Genomic DNA, 23136 nt, shown 5'->3' on the forward strand with positions numbered 1-23136 from the left:
CAAAAATATGTCTAGGTCTAGGAATAGATCTTGTACTTTTTTATTTTTAAAAATTAACATCCTAAAAAAATGTTTCAAATTCTAAAGTTTTGAAATCCAAAAAATAAACCCCTTGCGTAAAAAATCATCGTTTTTACACAGTTTCCTCAAAAATATAAATTTTCAAATTTTTAAAACTGATAGTGAGAAGAACCGCGAGAAGAAACCAAAGAAAGTATAGAAAAAGATATTCCAGAGGTTTTTAATTTTCACGTCCTCAGCAAGTTGATGATTTTTACCCAAATTTGAATATTTGAGTTGAAAAGCCGAGTTAAATTACTCAACCGCGCCTCAAATAATGAACGATGATCCCAAGTGTAGCCAAGAAGAAACGTTTTGAGACTATTCCTATCGTGGATTTTTTTAAATGAGAAACTTGTACTTACTGGACAATCAAGTTGTGATATTTTTTTTTTAGAAATTGAATTTGAGTGATCATTCGATCATTTTAGAAATTTTGAGGATTTTATTTTATTTTCTTCAAAAAGATTACCTACGAGTAGGTATGGTGATTTCCATAGTCGAGAAACAAAAAGCCAAGTTGATAGTTTGCTGTAAAATTTCCTCAGCAGAAAATTTTTTCGATTGTTTATCTCAATTTTTTCACAAGTCTTTCAAAACAGAAATTCAATGCTTCAAAACGCAAAGTTTCATTTCCTTTTTTCAACAACATCGACAGCTCACAAGTAAAACAATTCATTTTCAAAAAAGTTGTTGAATTTTTTTTCTAAAATCAACAAAATTTTCATGATTTTGAATTTTAAAAAATTTCTGCTTTTTTTGTACAAGCGCAAAATTAGTTGAAATTTTATTTTGAAATTTGAGAGAGAAATTGAGATGCAAGTTCCTCATTTCAAAGTAAGAACCGAACTCCAAAAGAATTCGTAAATAAGGTAGAAAACTCACAGTTATGTTTTTATCACAAAAATCCATGAGTTTTATATGTAGAATGAAAATTTTTTCTATTGAGAAAATCTAATAATGCATAATGAAAGCAGCAACACTTTTTTTTAAATTTAAATAGATTTCTTAACATTCCAAAATAATATTCGATCAAAATCGAAAACCGTGGCGTTATTTTACATTAAGTAGGAATTTCATTCCAATTTTGTTGAGATGTAAAAATTTAATTTTGAAGTTTTTTTTGCAATTTTTTCTTTTGAGAAGTCTAACAGTCTTTTTTTTAGTAGGTACGTATTCCTAATTTTTTGTTCATTTTAAAAGTTAACATTTTGTTGAGTTTTTTTTAAAATTAAGTAGGTACCTATCTAATTAATTTTTTTTCAGATGAATTTTCTTGTTTCTTTCTTTGCGAAATCTGATAGCTTTTTTTCGACGATTCTATTTTATTTATTTCTTTGAACTTTCAGTAAGTTAATAAGGACTGCAATATTTCAATATTCGTAATCGTAACATTTCGTAGAATTTTGGATATAATTTCGAGAAAAAAAAGAAAATTTGTGGGAAAACTCGGGAAAAGTAACTTTTACTGACCAACATTTTCAAGAAGTAAACATAAGTTACTTTTAGTAACTTGGTTACCTTTTTAAAAAGTAACCGAGTACAATCCCTGTATTGTTCAAATTGGATTTTGATTTTTTATAAGAAAGAATGAAAGAGCATACCCGTCTCGTATATTTTTATTAGTAATATTGCCATTTTTCTTTTCTGTAACCTTGATGGATTTTTCATTTAAATATATAATTGGGTATATTTTTAAATTATTCTAAATTTTTTTCTCGAAAAATACTTCACGAGAAGACAGACGAGTTCATTTGATCATTTCGCTACTTGAAATTCGTAGAATAGATAAGCCTACTTTTAGCTCGAGAAAAAAAATTCCGGATATTAAAAGTCGAAGCTTTAAAACGGAACGCGAGCCAGTCGCGAACTTTCCCGAATACTAACGAATTCGTTCGAAACTGCGTTATCTCCAAAAATATTGATCCAGGAAAGAAAGTTCCAGTTTTAAAGTTGTTTCAAGGCGTTCGTTTCGTATTTCATTCTACAATATGAAATTACCTATTTAACTTCTCGAATAGTTTACTTTTAGTGTTTTAATAGCTTTTAAAAAAATTAAAATGCCTCAAAACATCCATATCAATAGTAAGCGTAACGTAAATCTAATCGTATTTTTATTTCTCTACGTATGGAGACTTAATTTCATTACGTTTTCTGCAGGAGTACCTTCGGAAGAAGAACCTAAGCTGGAAAACGGCGCTATTCCTCAACCTAAAGTGACCAATGACGCTAATCCTCGAATCTGTTATAATCCTAACGATATCCATTTGCAAGTACAAGAACGAAAAACATCACGTCGTGTCAAAGTAGCTGTGCTTTTTTGCCTCCTCATCGCAGCGTATGTGTTACTCAATAGACGTTCGTGCGATCGTTATTTCTCCAAGGAGGATTTAATCGATATGCAGTTTCCTTCGGAATGGAATAAGGTGCATTCGTGGAATGATTTATTATTCAGTCAGTTTAGGAATAAGTATGGCTGGATGATTAATAATATTTGGTAAGCGAATGGATTATACATGTTTCGATTTATACCTACTTCTAAAGCCTTTATACGAGCGAATTTTACATTTTATAGGACCGTTGAAAGTACCGATTCCAAATCACCTAAGCAGCATTGCAGAATACCCTTAATTTTTCGAAAAGCCGAGTCAATCGTGTATCATAATTCGAAAATTCGAAACAGAATGATCAGTCGCTGGCCACCGGATTACAACAAGCAGTACACGTATGGGCACACTTGTGCCACTCAAATCGAGCCTTTAGACAGCGAATACAAATTTTTAAACCAAGGAGCCGAATGGCACGATTATTATAATATTAACGAAACGTTGGGCAAATGCCACATAGTTCCAAGTGACTCGAAAATGTACAATTATACTCAAGTGCACGATTGTTTTATGAAACGTTTCAACGTTGAGATAAAAATTGGATGCAGAAATGAAACGGTGGGTAAATTTTTCAAAGTCGAGCGGATTTTTAATACATACACGTAAATACGAGTACCTATCTCAGAGTTTCGAAGATTGAAATTTTGAAATTATTTTCATTTTTTACAGATATCAACTAGACACACGTTGTACGAATTTGGATTTTGTTTCGATCAGAGTCTGAATTTGAAAAATTGTACAAATGTGGGTGATTCGTATCTAGGATTTCAGTATTGTGGAGAAGAATTCACCTATCCTATCACGTTCCCGTTTTAATATGGGGAGCCCATTCAATACCATTAAGAAGACTGATTAGGTAGGTATCTGCAGATTAATCTTGCATTTTTGAATTTTTTCATAAATTCTAAACGTTGTTTTTATATTTAAGCTAATTTTTTTTTTTTTTTTTTTCGTTACTTTGCTACTGAAACTAACTTATGATTTCATTTTAATTTTTATTCTACTTTCTACTTTAATATATATTTTTGTTATTTTTCCCCTTAAAATAGGTATAGATTTTCATTTTTAAAGCTTTCAAATTATACGAATATTGCCGAATAATAACGAACGAATGCGGGGAATTAATTCAACGCGGAGTTATTGTCATAATCGAACGACAGTGCAGAAAAAAGAACTGTGATACTAAACTGAAAAAACTCGAGCACTAAATAATATTTCCAAAAATACCTAACTTACCTACCTAAAAAATTTCAAGATGCAAAATCGGAAGACTGTTTGTGAGTACCTGGTATTTTTCTGATTTGTTGTACTATAATGTGTCACAACATCAATAAATTATAACCATACGTGTTGCACAATTACAGGTGGAAATATTTGCGAAAGTGTTCGTAGAAGATGGATGTTTCTTTTGGGAATATTTTGTATTCGTCCAGATCTAGAAATCAGCCACCATCGAATAAAACCTTCGGTTACCTGCTGCTCTCTTTGTCCTGGCCAATTTCATTTTGCAGATCACTCGCTGAAAAAGGTACAAGTGGTACTGAGACAGTGAAACATCGACCTTGTAAATAATATCGATGTCTCCTCTAAGCTGTAAGGTCGATGAACTGAGACGTGTGTTTTACCAAAAAATGGAAATTTTTGCTACTTTTTTGTGTTTAATTTTGCCTAACCTGCAAAATAATGCCTCGAAATGAATTCTACGATAAATTTAGACTGAGGAAGTGAGGAAACGTTTTCGCATCCTACTGTGTTCAATAACGACAAAATCATCAAGTGAAATAGGTACCTACCAAAAAAATATCTCCTGGTTGACGGTTTTTTAATCGAATTTTGAGAAAGATGTTTTGGTAAAGCTCGTTTTGTTCAATTTCTTCGAAAATATGAATTCGGATTATTCCGATAGCTGTAGTGCTCCGAGTGCGAAAATTGCAATTATTGTTTAGAAGACGATCCAACGCAATTGTAATTTTTTTATTTTTTTGGATGTTAATTTACTTAATTATACTGTACTCGAAAAATAAAATATTCAATGATTTATTACCAACTTCTCGTTTTTCCACGGAAATCAATGGACTTACCGCACTTTTTGTTGCAGTTTTTTCTTAATTTGGATCATCAAACCAGAATCATAAAGCATTAAGTTCAAACAAAATTGCTCTCGCCCCCCTCCAAAGAATTTTTCGAAGTGCAAAATATGGGGGATTAATTACTATGAGTCTGACCTTTCATTTAAGACTAAGCCTGAAACAATTGGTTGGCTCAGAGCTTCACAACTGTTTTTTGCGTTTTTCTCTTTAACTTGAAAACTGGACTTACTTAATGCCTAATGATTCTCACTTCCTGAAATAGGTAGGCAGGCATGAAAATCCACTACCTATTTAATTGTTTTTGGTGACTTTAATGACTGAAAAATAGCAAAAAAGTGACCAAAATTTTGAAAAATGAGAGCAAAGTATATAATTATGTTAGTTGGGGAGCCCGCATGAGGATCTATTGCACCCCCTCTTCATCGAACTCGAAAATGTGTTTTATTATTGAATATTGACTGTTGACTGCTGTAGTTATGGTAATATGTGGTAAAAATATTGAATTAGCTCACGTTTTATTTGATCAGGGATCTGAAATTATTTTGGTCAGAAGAGACTTTTGTGTACGAGCATGTACAAAATTACCTATTTTTAAAAGTGAAAGTGAAACATCTCTCATAGGGATTAATAATAATAATACATCTACAAAATTGAATTCGGCTGTTTGTTGCATTTTGAAATCTCGATTGTCTAAATTTTCTATTACTATTGATGCGGAAGTCATCGGAAATATTCCTTGCAATGTTAATAGAAATGATGTAAAACCTGCTCGTTTTATTGATAAGTTTCCACTTGAATTTTAGGAAAATTTCGAGTTACCTTATAATAATGTAGATATTTTATTTGGTAGCGAATATGTAGAATTTATTCTAGGTGAACAACATCGTTTTGTCGAAGGTACATATTTTGCTTGAGTGATTCGAAATTTGGAGTTGTAATTTCAGGTTCCCATTTGAAATCTGTATTCTTTGTGCAGCAGAATAGTTTTTGCGGTTTTTCGAATGTAGAGCTGTCTCACCAGTTTGATAGGTTTATGAAAATTGATGAAGTTTCTGACAAAAAAAATTTGAATGATGAAATGATCGCCGAATTTGAGTTAATCAATAAGCATTTTGAAGATTTGGTTGAAATTGACCAGGGATGCTAAGTACCTTAATGAAAAAAATTTTGGTTGTGGTTAAAGGTTACATTTTTTTTCAATGTTGATTATTATTTATTTTGGTTACATTGGTAAAAATTGATAGATGAATATAGGTTACGGTTACAGATTTTTGATGGAATTTTTTTGGTTAATTTGGGTTACGGTTATGGTTTTTTTTATGGAGTCAAATTTTTAAAACTTGGAATTTTCAAGGCTAATATATGAAAAATCACCAAAAAGTCTCACTTTTCTGTTAAACATTTAAAAAGTTTCACTTTTTACTAAAAATTAAGTCAAAAATGTTGCTCTTTTACACAAGGTTTCAATTTTCCACAAAAAAATTGCAAAAAAATATAAAAAATTTCAATTTTTTTCAAAAATTTTCAAATTAGCTCTGTGTTATGCTTAAATTCATAAATTGTTGAAATCTCGCTTTTCTACCAGTAATCACCAAACATTCTCACTCTAATGTCAAAATTTCCAAGAAAAAAGTCTTGATTCATTGCCATAAAGCTACAAAATCATCTCACTTTTTGGATAAAAATGTGAAAAAATCTGTGACAAAGTTGAGAAAAACTTTGAAGAATTGCTCAAAATATCGTTTAAATGAAATTGAAAAAACCAAAATCTGATGAAATATCTCTAAACATAAAAAAAAACAAATCATTGATAATTGTTGCAAATTAATCTAAAAATTTGGCAAAGCTGCACAAAATGTACAAAAAAACATCAAAATTGGTGTTAAAATCGCCAATGATTAGGTACTTCAAAGTTATAAAATTCAAGTAAAATTGATCAAATCTTAGCTCAAAGCTGTTGAAATTTGTGAAACTGAATGAAATTTTAAACAAAAACAAAACACTACTAGTACTAACACTGCTCTTCAAGAACCAGAAAAAAAACGGGAAAAAATTTGTAATTATGACTGGTTTTTAACTGCAATTTTTGAGGCCAAGGTTACGGTTAAGGTAATCAAATTTTGGAATAAAGGTTAAGGTTACTCAGATTTAAATACAGGAATTTTTTACGGTTAAGGTTATGTGATTTTTTACCATTATTTCCGGTTATTTCCCGAATTAAGGTTAAGGTTAAAAACTGGTCAACATCCCTGAAATTCACCCAGAGTGAAAGTGATTTGTTATTTTGTAGACATTAAAGTCAATGTTAAATTTATTGAAAGGTTTGTTTTCAAAAGCAAAATCAATATTTTTGAGGTCTGAAAAACATTTGTCAGTTTTGTCTGTTGTTGCCAAAACGGCATTTGATGATATTTTTGATGAATATTTTAAGCTAGGTCATATGCAGGTAATTTCTAATGTAGGTACTGAGACCAGATGCGTATTTTATTCCGCATCATTTGGTCACAAAAATCTCGCCTGGTTCTGTAAATTATCGTATTGTTTATAACACATCTTGTATTAAGGATGAATCCGGTACTTTGCTAAATGACCACCTGTATGCTGGTCTGGTTATTCAGAAAGATCTCTTCTCACACTGTACCTATTCGTTTTTGCAAATTTATTTGGGTCATTTGTGCCGATATTTTTCGCATGTCCTGGTCCATTTTGGTACATAAAGATGATTGTAAATTTCAATCTATTGTTGGTAGGTTTGAAAGGGGCGAGATTAGTATCGCAGAATTGACCACACAGGTCCAGCATCATGGATAGCTATCGGAAAAAAACTGCAGAATTTACTAGATTTTTCGGCCAATAGCGACTGATTTGATTGCAAACGAGGGTACTTACTATAACAAAAGTGCATGATAAAAAAAAATCATCTGTACAGTGAATTGACTACATACCTACCTACACATACAAAGCTAACCTTAGGTACATATATTTTTTACAACTAAGAAAATTTATTCTCCAAAAATGTTTATCGTAAATAATGAATGTTAAACATTTAAAAAATAAGATAACTTGACCTCAATCTGAGGAATGATCGATGATCATATAACCTAGGGCTATAATATATTTTCAGCATTGATATCTTTAACGTGTTCGGATGAATCGTACATTCTCCATATTAAACTTTGCACTCGAATCTCAGCACCGATTATGTCATTGAAGAAAAGCTGCTCGATTAAATTCTGATTGATTGATCGTAAAGTGGGTAACATTAAAAGTAATTTTCCAAATCTGGTCGCTGATTGTTTGGAATAGTGGTTACTTACGTAATAACCCAGCACAAACTGAGCCTGATCGTGTAGCATTTCAACAGGTTGTACATCTTGTAAACCAGCAGTTCCTATTGAAAAATATTATAATATGCGAGTTAGGTAGGTACCTATTTGTGAAAAGAGCATGGAAACATCGTCGATATACCCAACCATACCTGGAGCAAAAAGAACTATAGCTTTCAAACATCCGAACTCGTTGCTGTCTGGGGACAACTGACGAAATCTCGTCAATACTTCTTTTATGGTTTGAATTTCTTCGATAATTGTACTCGAATTCAGTGTTTCATTGACAGTTGTTTTGAGAAGCTTAGTTTGATCGGAATCGTCGCTTGTGGATTGTAGTTTTTCAATATTCAGGATGTGCATTAGATCCCAAGGTAATGACCATTGCGCTAAATGGAGAAGAAACAGTTCTTTCCAAGATTCTCGTAGCAGAAGTACCTGTTTCAAGTTCCAACGAATAAATCTTTCTCGATTTAGCAATGAACGTAGATATAGGTAGGTACCTATACCTAGTAATTAATTAATCAATAAGAACGCTACATACCTGGTCTCTTTGCGAAAGAGTTTGAAAAGGCTCTAAACATCGCACCCATTGTACAACGGAATATAATAAACGAGCTGTTGCTTCCTTCAATGTGATATACGAATAATTAATTGATTTGAAATCGTACAATTTCATAATCAAAATCTATTTTAAAATATGTAGATATGTACTTACTTTGAGAATTTCCCAAGACGGTGCTAGTACTGGAGGCTGTGATGATAATGATTCTAAAGGCAGTACTTCTGCAGATGTAGAAAAAATATCTTTTTCGGACGTTTTTTCAGTGACGTCTACGGATGAAAAAGACCGCCAATATTTATTCTCTAAAGGCTTAGAATTTTTCGTGGATATTGCTGCGAATGAATTTTTACCATCTTTAGAATCTACGATTATGTCGGTTTCTATTTTTCGTATTGTCGCGGTGAATGAGTCAGCGATGTAAGGTAATGACCATTTGTTCTGTAGTTTTTCGCCTGTCACTGAAGATTTACCATCTTCATCCCAGTAAATTTCCTAAAAATTGACGTAAGAAATAAATGATTAGGTAGGTATTAGCGTAGGTAGGTATGTAATTTTGATAATTCATCTTTATCATTATGAGTGAGTACTCAATTAGCATATTATTCAGATTATATGTGAAATTAAGGCAACCATCAGTCTAATTAAATGTGATAGCCCACTTCCAAGATTTAATTTCAAAAGGGCCGAGTGAGAATCTTTTAAACAGGCAATTGAAGAAAATAGATGACCTACTGCCAATACCAGAAAATTATTAACTCTTCAATGACATTGTTTTAAAAAAAGCCTCAAAAGATCTCTGGAATGGAGATGCACCTCATGACACAATATAAGGAGTATGTTAAAAAATTTAATGAAAATCCCCTCAGTGAGGAAATCATTGAACTAGGAAATCAATTAGCAAGTGATATATGTAGCAGAATCATAGACAGAAAAAATGGCAGGAATTAGTAGAGAATCTAGATTTCTGCAATGATAATTGATAGCCGAAGGGCCTGGCAAATGTTGAAGAGACTTGATGGAGGTAAGACGCAACAGAGTAATTTCACCTAGGTTACAGCTAACCAAGTAGCCCATCAACTACTCCTGAATGGTAAGACTGATAGTAAAAGCAGCCAAACAAAAGTGGAAAGATGCATGGACGTGGAAGTGAATAACTTTGCCACACCAATTGCCAACAAAGACCTGAAGTCTGCAATTGAATTATCCAAAAATAGGAAGGCTGCCGGTGTGGATAACATGTAAGTATACTGAACAGATTAAACACTTCAGACCAAAGGCAATAAATTGGATCCAAAAAGTGATTAAGCTGCTGGTGTGGATAATATGTAAGTAGGTATACTGAACAGATTAAACACTTCAGACCAAAGGCAATAAATTGGATCCAAAAAGTGTTTAATGCCGATGTAGGCAATCACCTACATTTCAAATTGAAACCTTTTTTCTGTCTTTTGAGACGACCCCTTTTCTTTAATCTGGTAGGTCGAATCGTCACTTTTATAAATGATTGCAACTGGCTTGCTCTCTCCCTATTGGTCTATAAAAATAAGAGTTTTAATATAAATACTTGTAAGGTGCACCGGGGGAAGTTGGAATTTGGGGTAAGTTAGAAAACTTGCTCTAGCACCTAGAGGTTTATATCTGGCGAAGTGCCACTAAAGGTGACTTGAGGGTACTACCCCTACTTCATCACGGCATAAAAATTTTCGCGATTCAGTTTCATTTTAGGTGTCTTTGGTTCAATTGTATTTTGTTGTTGTTTTGAACTTATTTTGAATTTGGTCTAAAATACAGACTTTCTATTTCTTAGTTTTTCGCATATAGCGGACAAACCGTGCGTCCTAGTGAAAATCTGATGAGAGTGATCTCAAAGAGAATTAAATTCTCTACAATTTTGTTAATAGGCAATTTTTCTAGGACGCTCGGTTTGTGATCTACGCCTCTGTAAAGTTTAGCCTGTTCTGACTTCCCCCAATTGGGGTAAGTCAGGACAGTTTATATTTTATTCCACTGAGCGAAAGCTACTGTGTCAATCGCGCTCAAATTTTCACCATAGGTTAAGAACCCTTATGGGAACCTACATAATAAATTTGATCCGTATTGGTTCATTAGACGGGGAGTAACAGCTGGTCAAAGTTGAAATTGTGAAAAATCATTCTGACTTGCCCCGGTGCACCTTATAAGCGTAAACTTGCTTCATACAAATAACATCTTCTGGTTAACTAGATATCAGATTGGAGTTTAGTCATTCAAGTTTTTGGTGGGAGAGTAAAAAACAGACGGACCCGGGCAATACAAATTGTAGCCATATTGCTCAACATTGTGATTCATTTGTAAGCATCTGTCAATCCCTACACCTGTATAGAAACTTCTCCCATTGGGTGAAAATCTGCTGATGATACCTGACAAAAAACGCGGCAGGAATTGCAACACTTTCCGCCAATACTTTTCTGCTTGTTAATCCACGCGCATATTTTTTTACGTGATAAATTCTGCCAATGTCCAATATCTATGAAAAAATTTTGGCACTGCCGGGGATTGATCTTGGGTTTGTTTTGTGGGTTGGTAGGCAACTTCTCTATGAACCTGGCCACTGGAGCATGTATTCAAATCAAACAAATTCTAATATTTCTATACTACCTACGCAAAAACACACGCGTAAAACACCCCAGCAACATCGTGTGTTGATCAAACACAAGAAAGAAGTATGCCACTGAACATACTCATCTGTGTATTTTGTGGTTGGTTTCTTCCAACGTGTAAAAAATGTCTGTAAATTGAAAGCGTTTTGACCTTACGCGAGAAAAATACGCTACAGAATATTCTTGTAGCGTATTTTTTAGCAGATTTTTCTTTCAGTGCACCAATCCGCCTTCTGAACAGCACTTTTTCATGCGTATATTCAGAATATGTCCAATAAACCAGCTGGTTTTGGCTTCTTTTTCAGTGGATGGGCAGATTTTAGCCCAATGGGGTCAAGAATGCCAAGACTATGGCAACAGGCATAATATGTTAAGTATTGCATTACAAAAACCAGGCAAAGATGCAAATGACCCAAAGAGTTACAGGCCTATCTCCCTGCTGTGTCACATGTACAAAATTTTTGAAAGAGTAATTTTGAATTGCATGGCTGATCTGATTGTATAGATGAGTGGCTGATCAGACAGCAGGCTGGATTTAGACCAGGGAAATCATGCACTGGCCAGATATTACACCTAACACAGCACATTGAAGATGGCTTTGAAAAGAAGAATTCACTGGAGTAGTTTTTGTTGACCTCACAGCAGCTTTTGACACAGTGTGCCACTGACTACTCTAGTATAAGGTGTACCAACTTACAAAGGATTTCAAATTTACACAGATAGTCACTATGTTGATCAGTTGATGAAAGACCAAAGATTTTATGTGACACTCTATGGTAAAAACAGTACCTGGAGGCTGCAAAAGAATGGATTGCCCCAGGGCAGTGTTTTGTCACCAATTCTCTTCAACATTTACACCAATGACCAACCAATTGGGCCAGGGCCAGACAGGGATGGAAACCGTAACCGAAATTTTTAACCGAAATGAATTTTAACCGCTAAAATGAGGAAAAAACTGTAACCGTAACCGTAACCATAACCGAAATTATTGATTTGAAATTTTTTAACCATAACCTTAACCGATTCATTTTTTTGTTTTGGTTAAATACATAATGGTTATTTTTTTAAAGTAAAAATCTCACTTTTTTGTGTAAAATATGACATTTATTATGATTTTTTAGAAAAAAAGGCCTCAATTTGTCCAAAATTTTCTTCAAACTCAAAAATTGGCTGTAAAATAGCATTTTTTTTCGTTTTTTTGGCTGCAGGCGTACTGTTTTGACATTGAAGTGCAATTAATTTTTGATAAATGAAATAAAACCGTAACCTTTATTTTTAACCGTAACCTTTATTTTTAACCGTAACCTTTATTTTTTTGAGTCATAACCGTAACCCTTAACCGTAACCATAATAAATAATTTTGAAAAAAATAACCGATATTTTTTTTCATTTCGGTTTCCATCTCTGGGGCCAGATACTAACCACTTTCTATATGCAGATGATCTTGCACTTCTATGCTGGCACTGTGCTATTCACTGGGGGAGTATGCCTGCCCTGTTTGGAGTCGTTCAGCACATGTAAGTAAAGTTGAGATACTCTTAAACAAAGCATGTAGATTGGTGACAGGGTGCTTACACCCAATACCATTGAATAATCTGTATGAGTTGAGTGGAATTGCTCCACCAGCAGTTAGATGTGAAGTTGCATCCATGACAAAGAAGACAAAGATGCTAAAAAATCCTGTGCATCGTATGTATGGATATGAATAACTGGCAGAAACCCAATTCAGATCAAGACACAGTTTCATGAAAACAGTTGAAGAACTAAGAGATGTTGCATAAATGGAATGCAGGTCCTGAGAGAAGAACCAGATAGGAAGCCCTACCAAGTGGAGAATATCTGAAATATGGACTGTGGAAAACACTTAGTTAACAGATTGAGGAGTGGAGTCACTTGATATAAGTACAACCTTCATAGATAGCAGTTGGCTGATGATGATCTGTGTGAATGCGGTGATGTTCAGACTGACAAGCACTTATTTGAGTATGAATTATCAGGAAAAATCAATCCTGAAAAATTAAATGGGACACTTGACAATGACCTGGCAGGAGAAGGGTAGGTACCTATTTAGATTTAGATACTTAGTTTTTTTCATGTTAAGCTAGGCATGTCAATCAGATACAAGAAAAAAGTATTACTCAGAAACTTTGCTCCTTCAAATACTAAATACCTAAGTAGGTACCTGTTAGGCAATATGTTCAATGTTTTTAGTTATGCTAATTTTTTGTTATTTTTAATTTAAATGAATTTTGTCACTAAGCACAGCGCAGACTCATCAAATAGGTAGAATTCGAACTCGATAATAATAAGTAGGTAGGTAGGTATTTTTAAAATAGAGATATTAAAGCAAGATAAAATATATCTTACTTGGCAATTCTCCGACGTGATGAGAAATTCGAAAAATGGCGACCCACAATATCCGTGCAAAGGTTGAACAGGTAACTCGCTAAATCCATCTTTCGGCTGAACAGCTGTCGGTAAAATTTTCTGATCATCTGGTAAATAATCATTTTCGCGAATCGCGGAGCAAAAATGATCATCGCAACCATTTTCGCTATTAGAAGATACGGAATTCTGACCATTGGTCAACTGATCATGAAGATGGTGATGATGGTGATGATGATAATGATAATCATGATGATGATGATGGTGGTGATGATGATGGTGAAAATAACACCCATACAGTTGCTGATAACAATTAATACTGCTTGGAAAACATTCGAGCGATCTCATCGCACACGTTTTCTCATTTTCACACTTTGTTGGAGTTTTCTTGGGCGAAAATGTGGAAACATCGAGTACCGAAGAAGATCCCGACGAAGCAGATCTCGACGGAACTCTCGGAGATGCGGGAGGAGTTGCAGGGAAGGGCGATAATTTAGGCGAATTGGCGATCTGAGGCATTGCCGGTGAACTCGGAGGTGTACGAGCTTCGCGAGTTGTTTCAATATTTGTATTATAAACTTGATGGAAATTATGAAACGTGTATGATGATACAGTCGAAACTTCGGTCGTTGATATGGAAATTGGTAGTGTTTTAGAAACAGGTTGGACAGTTTCTTTGATAAAACGCGACTGTTGCTGTTGTAACTGACGATGAGGTTGGTGAAGTTTCGGTTTCCTGGGTCCTCGTTCGTGTTGCACAGCTGGAAATTCATTCGGAATATGCAAATTTCAATTTCAGATCGAACAGAATTTGGGAATAGGAATATAGGTTTATTATATGTAGGTATAGGTATCGATACTCACCATCTTTATTCATAGCAGACTGAAAACATTTATTTAACCTGCAAGCTCGACATTGATTACGATGCGTTTTATCTACCGGACATCTTCCCTTAAGTTCACCTTGAGCTTTGCAAGTGTATACGCGATTACGATGAATGCTTCGTTTGAAAAATCCAGAACAGCCTGCGAGAAATAATATTTTTATTTGTCTGCGAATTTGTTGCGTTGCTTATTTTTGAGTCGCATTTTTATACTCACCGTCGCAACTATAAATTCCATAGTGTTTTCCAGAGCTACGATCTCCGCATACTTTACAGGGTATGTCTAATAGACGATCGCCTGTATTGAAAAAAAAACGATTTTTGCATGGATTTCAGAAATAAAATATTTAATATCATTATCTTAATGGGTAGTTACCCTACTTGAATATTTTGTGTGGTCGATTAAGGAGAGAGAGCTAGAGAGATGAATGAAGCGGCGTGAAAATTTCCGGCCCATGCACTGGGTGTCCACAAATTGATAAACCGGTTTGGTCAAGGTTTTTATTGGCGCAATGCACTCTACACACTAAGGCGACAAAAACGTGGTATGAATTTTTTGAAACCGGTTCATTAATTTGCAACCAGTTGACAAAAAATACCCAAAAATTGTAGGTAGAGAAAAAAGCTTGAACCAAAAGCTGTAGAGCGTGAAAAATTACACAATACTGTCCAATCACATTTTGAAACCGGTTCTTTGGTTCGCATTTAGCAACCAGTTTTTAACAATCACCGAAAAATTGGAGATATAGAAAAAAAGCTTAAACAAAAGTTGTAGAGCGTGAAAAATTGAACCATTTTCGCTGATCGGATTTTGAAACCGGTTCATCAATTTGCAACCAGTTGACCAAAATTCCCCAAAAATTGTAGATGGGGAAAAAAGCTTGAAACAAAAGTTGTAGAACGTGAAAAATTACACAATTCTGCCTAATCACATTTTGAAACCGGTTCATTGGTTTTCATTTAGCAACCAGTTTTTGACAATTACCTAAAAATTTGGAGATAGAGAAAAAAGCTGGAAACAAAAGTTGTAGAGCTTGAAAAATTGAACTATTTTCGTTGATCAGATTTTGAAACCGGTTCATCAATTTGCAACCAGTCATCAAAAATTACCAAAAAATTGGAGATCGAGAAAAAAGCTTGAAACAAAAGTTGTGGGACACTGGGACATGATAAATTACACAATTTGTGTTCAATCACATTTTGAAACAGTTTCATGAGTTTGCATTCAGCAACCAGTTTTTGATAATCACCTAAAAATTGAAAATAGAGAAAAAAGCTTCAAACAAAAGTTGTGGGTCATGAAAAATTACACAATTGTGTTCAATCACATTTTGAAACTGGTTCATTGGTTCGCATTTAGCAACCAGTTTTTGACAATCACCTAAAAATTGGGGCTAGAAAAAAAAGTTTGAAACAAAAGTTGTAGATTGTGAAAAATTGAACCATTTTTGCTGATCAGATTTTGAAACCGGTTCATTAAATCGCAGCAAGCCATCAAAGGTTACCTGGTTGCAAGTTGATTAGCCATTTTCAAAATTTGATCAGCAAAAATGGTTCAATTTTCCACCCTCTACAACTTTTGTTCCAAGCTTTTTTCTCGATCTCCAATTTTTAGGAATTTTTTATTAACCGGTTGCAAATTAATGAACCGGTTTCAAAAAATTCTCATCACGTTTTTGTCGCCTTAGTGTGTAGAATACATTGCGCCAATAAAAACCAGTTTGAATTTTTAGACCAAACCGGTTTTTCAACTTGTGGACAACCAGTGCATGGGCCGGGAATTTTCAAGGTCGCTTTTGAAAGCTCTTATTTTTCCCTACTCAACGCCACTTCATTCATCTCTCTAGCTCTTTCCTCTTAGAAATAAAAGCCACCGTGCACTACTTTTGTGTCATACTGTATATGAGATAAAATAATTAGGTAATTATTTCAGAAATGGTCTAATTATCCTACCTGATCCCATGTTTTGAACGTGGAATTATCGAAAAATCGCCAACCAGTAGAAAGTTATCGTAACGCTCTAAAAAAAATAAAAATGAAAAACATGTAAGAAGAGTAATATAAATTTGGATACGGAATTATGTGGAAATTTTCTCACAATATGAAATTCTCGTATCTGTTTATGAACCAAGTTTTCTGTCCAGATTGAGTTTAATTCGTATACGGAGTATGCTCTTCATTTTCATTTATTCGTCAAACAATGTAGTAGGTGAACCATCTTTGAAATTAAAATTCATCGAAAATCATTTGATTAAAATGAACTACAAATAACCAGCGCAGAATACTTCCATCCAAATTACATTCATCTAAAAAAATAAAAAATAAATAACTGTTTTCATTTGGACAAATTTAATGAAAAATAATAAAAAATAATAAGAAAAATTGCCTTCAAAATTTTGATCAAAGCATCTATTATAAAGCCTGCGTTAGTAATACACGTAGGTATCACCGAATTTATTCAAAATATTGAACTACATACAACGACATTTTTGTTTGAAAATCACATTTCAAAAATTTCCTTGATGAGCAGAAAATATTTTTAATTTCGTATGATCGGAATCAAACATTGGCGATGGAATCACCTTCCCAGTTAAACAATGATCTGATATAACATAAGACGAGTTACTAACTACTGTTAATAATTTTGCCTAATCTGAGTGTATTTACGGCGCTAAGACTATTTTCACTATATCTCGGAACTACATTAGCCTAGCCTATCACATACGAGTAGGTCTTGAAATTGCTCTGAATTTTGCAATCTTCACCACAAGAATATCCATCATCGTTCAGGATTTTGAAAGATGGATCATTCTGAATAATAGGCTTATCTTTCGTGGCAATATTATTAACGAACGCGTTTGAATTTGGAACAGAAAAAACTTAAACGATAACTCGCAAAAGAATCTTACAAGGTGTTCGTCACCGAATTGAACGTGACTACGATTTTTGGAAAAAGCACGGCGATCTGTAACCGCTATAACCGAAATTTCAACTGCCCAAATTGGTTTTTCGATTTTAACGAATTTTTAAAAATTCAAAATTGACCATATTTTCGACGGTTTATGTTTTTTTTTTTTTTTTTTTTTTTTTCAAGAAAAATATATTTATTCAGTACCTACTATACGAACAAATGACGAAAATTGGAAATTGGTTCTAAAACTAATATCAACATTCCCGAACCGTATTTCACTGTGTCTGATCATTCTGGAATAATTTCCAGCTCGATTTTCGATTTTTCTAAAATTTCAAGATTTCTCCAGCATGGCGTGGAAATTAATTTGGAGAGTTAAAAATTAAGTTGTTGGCCACTGAGTTTCAAAATACCTATTTCCATAGTTTCAAGAATTCTATTTTTTAATTTTCAAAACACGAGTTTACCCAAATGGCTTACGTAAACGCAAAATCTCGAGGTGTGAGCTGGAGCCAAAAAAATGCAATTTTTTCACAAGTAATGATCTCTCTTCGGGGATCCATAACTCCCTTTCAAGGGCTCCTGCGGGACTAAATTTTTTTCGAATGACTTTCAACTCAAAATTAAGGTTTTTTCAGGACTTGTTCGAAATCCCCCGACATATTTTAAAAAATTTTTAAAGGTCAACAATTTTTGATTTGCTAAAAATATTATTTTTTAGTGAAAGAAAAAAAAATGATCAGAACAAAATTTGTTTATTTTTTTACGCAATGTTCATTTCCACATTCATTTTTTTCATCGCGATTTTTCAAAATTAAATATTCAATTGTAGCCTTTGCCGTTTAAATATTTTGCAAGTTAGGCCAGAAGTCATAATAGGTCATTTTGTTCATTTTTCAAAGTATCTACGTACGACCGACCCTTATGGTCAAAAAATTGAATTTTGGCTCTTTGAAAACATATTTCGCCCCCTCAAATTTTGAAAATAGGCCACACCTTCACATAACCTTTATTTCCATAAGCATACTGATCGGAAAATTTCCAGCCAGTCTTGCCTCCCCTCTAGAAAAAAAATCCAAGTTTTTTTTCTCGTCAGATTGACTTATTTTCGCGAAATTGAATTCACAAAAGCCAAGAAAATCATTTATACAACTCGCATTCAAGTGCCTATCCAAACCTGAGGAGAAAAGGTGTCGTTCGCTGCATCTGCCAGTGGCCCCTAATTGATCCAGTGGGTACCCACCTGGCGCTGAGGCTATTTTCACCACATCTCGGAAATATTTTTACGAGGTAAACAGAGAAGAATTTCAGTGTTCTCTCAGAATGTGTGTTGATATTTTTTGCAAAAATTGTAATTACAAGGGAGGTGCCCCAGGTGACATTCACCAATTTCAACGATGCTTGCACCATTGGATAGAGAACACCAAACATAGCCTAACCTCAAATTTTCAGCAGCTGAAGTTGATATTTCGATTATTGAGAGCGATTTTAGAGCAAACTATACCTACATGTATGTAATGTACCTATTATGTCAGTTGAGGAGCCCGCATAAAGATCTATTGCAACCCTCCCCCCGCCCGTCAAACCTCCGGGACAACATTTTTCTTGAAGGGAGAGTCTAAGGAATACTACTAGCCCTTGTCCTAAAAAAAAGTGGCCCTACTTACAAAATGGCGGCCATTTTTAGTGACAGGTCAGCTAAAATCGCAGATTTTGCGTTCCAACGTATAGGACTAGCAAGAAATTCTTTAAACCGTACAAAGGTAGATCGAAAGATTATGCAAAAATTTATCGCCTGTCAGAATTTCAAGTGCTAAGGTGCCGATTTTGATTTTTTGGTGAATTTTTGAAAAATCAAATTTAAGCCAAAAATGAGGGAAAAAATCAAAATTTTACCAAATTGACCAAGAATGCTGAAATTTGGAATATACACAATTTTCGACACGCCAAATCGATTGGAAACTGTTTCAACCCGTTTTGAATAGTTCTGGAGCCTCCAGCAGATTCTTGAAACACAAAATTCCCCCAAAATTCCATCAAATGGAGTTGGAAAGCCCAAATTCATTCAGCAAACTAATTTTGATACGACAAGAAGTCGACTCCAGCGATTTTTTGAAAATTACTGGAGCCTCCAGTACATTTTTGGAACTTTATATTTCCCAAAAGTTCATCAAATGGAGTTGGAAAGCTCAAATTCATTCCGCAAACTAATTTGGACACGTCAAGAAGTCGACTCCAGCGACTTTTTGTAAAGTACTGGAGCCTCCAGCAGATTTTTGAAACTCACAATTCCCACAAAATTTCATTAAGTGGAGCTGGAAAGCCGAAATTCATTCTGCAAACTAATTTCAATACGCTACGAAGTCGACTGCTGATGGGTTTAAAGTCGTTTTGGAGCCTCCAGCAACTTTTTGAAAGGTTGTATGGCGTTTTTTGGAAAACTAAAATTTCCAAAAAGTAGCTGGAAGCTTCAAAACCATTTGAAACCACCATGCAGTTGACTTCATATCGTATATAAATCAGTTTGAGAAGTGAATTTCAGCTTGCTAACTCTATTTGATAAAATGTTGTGGGTTATTTCAAGTTTCAAAAATCTGGTGACTCCAGTAATTTTCAAAAAGTCGCTGGAGGCTCCAAAACGACTTGAAATCCACCTGCAGTCGACTTCGTAGCGTATTGAAATTAGTTCGCAGAAAGAATTTCGGCTTTTCATCTCAATTTGATGAAATTTTGGGAAATTTCAAGTTTCAAAAATCTACTGGAGTCTCCAGTAATTTTCAAAAAGTCACTGGAGTCGACTTCTTGTCGTATCAAAATTAATTTGCGGAATGACTTTGGGCTTTCCAACCCAGTTTGAGGCAATTTTGTGGGAATTTCGAGTTTCAAAAATCTGCTGGAGGCTTCAGAACTGCTCAAAACGGGTTAAAACAGTTTCCAATACATTTGGCCTTTCGAAAATGGGGTATATCCCAAATTTCAGCTTTCTCGGTCAATTTGGTGAAATTTTGATTTTTCCCCTCATTTTTGGCCTAAATTTGATGTTCAAAAATTCGCCAAAAATCGAAAAAGGCACTTGAGCACTTGAAATTCTGACAGGTGATAAATTTTTGCCTTGTCTTTTGATCTACATTTGTAAAACGTTTAGAAAATATCGGCTCTATCCAATCACATCGTCTTACATTTTTAATGTTAAACAGTTGATTTTAATTTTTTTTTAATGATGATTCTGAAAAATTTTCATGAAAAATATTGATCATTTCCTAAAATTTTGCACATTTCTTTTTTACATGACAAATCTTTTAAAAAAGTGACCAAACCCAAAGTCACTTTTTCTGGTCATATTCGCCGAAATAGTGACAAAAGTGACTTTCAAGTGAAAATAGCGACTGAGTGACTTTTTAAGTGACCAAATTTTATGCCTGCACTGTCTCAAAAAATCAGATGCCAATACCTCATAGAAATACGAGTATATGCTTTGAAACATCTCTATAATATATTATACCTACTCGTGGCAAACAAGCTTTCACATACGATATCTCAATTAAAAGCGCTGACTAAGCACACAATAATAGAAAGAACAAATTGAGAACCAGATACGAGTAAAAATTACCTGTCAACGGCTCCAGCTACAGCTAACAAAGTGATTCAGCACGTTTACTGATTTTAGGTAGGTACACAACAACGAAGACGACGATACAACAAAGCGAAAACCAGCACCCCTTTTATGAAAATTGAAAAGATGGTTCGCCGTTTAGCGATATAGCGATGAAAATAAGCTCGCAAAAAATACACACCTCGTCGCGTCGCGGCACCCCAACAGCTCGAGGCAACGAACAAAGGTTTTTGTGGAAATTGTTCTCGACGTTTATGACGTGAGCACTGAGCAGGATGGTGGCTTCGGCTATACACAGCAGCCAAATTAAGAAAACAAAATAATTGCCCGCATAAAAGATTCTTCGTTGCTCGACAGCGATACTTTCGGGTTTCGGTGCTCGGCAAAGTCGCAAGTTGGCAACGCCTTCGGTAAAAGCATCGCCGTTGGCTACGTAATCAAGTTTGCATAACGCATACTCGTTAAACTCAACCCCGAGTGGTTGTTTCGTTACCCCTGATCGCGTCCCTCGCACCCTTTCGCAGCCAAAAACAATCGGTGTCAACCAACTACGTACCAGCATCAAACGCCTCTCGAGGTACCCCACACTATTATACCCCTTTGAATGGATTTGTTCGTTCGCCATTTCTGGATCCGAGGGCAACCCTCGCCCAGGTGCGGCATCGCGGCGGCGCCGCCGCACCAATGCTCATGTCACGATTTCCCGACTCCAACCACGACCGCACGTTCGAGTTTACTTTGCGAATTCGCGGATTAATATATTGTATACAAGAATTAATTGCCCGTAGACACGACGATATCGTGAAAACATACCGAATCACGAACTCGACTGAATTCTAATGAGGTTCGGCCAAATTACGCGTATCAACAAAGGCCAAATTGGTTTTGGGGTTTTATGGCCTTTTCTGGCGCAGCATCGAACAAGGTATCTGGGTACTTTTTTGTAACGTATTTACTAGCTTTCATCCACTCATCTAACTCCCAACTCGCATACATTATGGGTAGGTACTTGAATTGAAAGAAAAAATATTTATGTACATATCAAAAATTTTCAACTTTTGCAGCAAATAACTCAAAATTCTGCCAACCCTTGAAAGATTGATCCCTCGAATCGATTGGAGCCTCCAGGAAAATTTAAAGCAACTCCAAATTGCTCCAGAAGGCATTGTATAGGTAACCAACATCGACAGCTGAAAATCTTATGCAGTCATAAGTTCGACCCTCTGAATCAATTAGGGCAGGTGAATCGCAAACCCGAGGCGACGAGTTGAATAGAGTATTTACTTTGAGTAGTTATTTTAACAAAATTCTAACATCATCAAATTTTGCAACAAATTATTCAAAACTTCTTGTACCTACCTCTTAAAGTAAAAGTCGAACCTTCGAATCGATTGCAAATATTTTCGAAGCGATCTGAAAATTCATTTCCGGTGTCAGATTCTGTGGAGATAGAATTCTGCACATTTCGATATGCTATCATGCACATCTCCATGTACATATAGTTCGTCACATGCGCTAGCTACCTACTAGAGGCCTAGCAGTACCTAGCTTCTGAGAGCTTCGTAGGTACCTGGCGACTTACCACCTCGTTACCTACTTTTTGGACACTGAGTGTATTTACATATACCACACAGACATTTACCTTAAGATTAATAGGTACCTATCTTACGAAATAAGAGACATCTTCAGTTGTTATATGTATCGTTTATTCATTCAAGTACATGTAACAACTTACTCAAGCTTATTATTTATACTGGCCTGTACAGTATTACGAGAGGAGAGATGGCATTTTATGCCTTAGAAAGTGCAAAGCACATCACCACAGGGAAGAGGGAACAGTACACGGATGTGGAAGGTCCATATATGTTATTCATTATGATGAGATTTACAATAAGGATCTACAGTTGTTTTACGTAATAACTCCTGGACCCGAGTGCATCTGAACGACTCTATCAGCATAACTGGAACACAGATCATATTACAAAATAGATCACTTGATCGCAAGCTTCACCAGTTCATATTTCGATATATGACTGGACTTGTGCTACTATTTTTGTTAAATAGATTTACGCAAATGTATGATATAGGTACAAGCCTATATCATCTCTGGAACACTGATAACCGATGTTATATCATCGGGAGTTGCCAAATGACTGGTTTCTCTAGCGTCAGTTCTCAGGATACGAGTTGTGAGGGAACTAATCCGCTAGATGTCATATTACGGAACTATTTCTAATGTTGACTAGAGGCAGAACGAATTTCTCTCGCTTACGCGA

At 34.8% G+C, this 23136-nt stretch overlaps 2 protein-coding genes across 3 annotated transcripts; one reads left to right on the forward strand and one right to left on the reverse strand.

Annotated features, from left to right (window-relative positions):
• Nucleotides 1–1961: 1961 nt before the first annotated feature.
• On the forward strand, nt 1962–4490 carry LOC135849685 (uncharacterized). The gene is made up of 6 exons (XM_065370206.1): nt 1962–2145; nt 2221–2557; nt 2636–3005; nt 3117–3303; nt 3497–3724; nt 3812–4490. The coding sequence occupies exons 1-4, from the start codon at nt 2121–2123 to the stop codon at nt 3261–3263; spliced, it is 879 nt and encodes a 292-aa protein (XP_065226278.1). The 5' UTR covers nt 1962–2120; the 3' UTR covers nt 3264–3303; nt 3497–3724; nt 3812–4490.
• A 2908-nt stretch (nt 4491–7398) lies between these two features.
• Nucleotides 7399–21230, reverse strand: LOC135849686 (photoreceptor-specific nuclear receptor-like). Of its 2 annotated transcripts, XM_065370208.1 has the most exons (11): nt 20858–21230; nt 16435–16642; nt 16290–16356; nt 14554–14634; nt 14317–14478; nt 13435–14213; nt 8779–8920; nt 8582–8697; nt 8408–8491; nt 8016–8301; nt 7399–7928 (listed from the first exon to the last, which is right to left on the reverse strand). In XM_065370208.1, exons 3-11 carry the CDS (start codon nt 16297–16299, stop codon nt 7645–7647), a joined length of 1944 nt encoding a protein of 647 aa, XP_065226280.1. In that variant the 5' UTR covers nt 16300–16356; nt 16435–16642; nt 20858–21230; the 3' UTR covers nt 7399–7644. The 2 variants fall into 2 exon arrangements, with proteins under 2 accessions (XP_065226280.1, XP_065226279.1); XM_065370207.1 differs by having other exon boundaries at nt 8582–8920.
• Between the last annotated feature and the right edge of the window lie 1906 nt (nt 21231–23136).

Source organism: Planococcus citri, chromosome 1, assembly GCF_950023065.1.
Source record: "Planococcus citri chromosome 1, ihPlaCitr1.1, whole genome shotgun sequence".
Classification (NCBI taxonomy): domain Eukaryota; kingdom Metazoa; phylum Arthropoda; class Insecta; order Hemiptera; family Pseudococcidae; genus Planococcus; species Planococcus citri.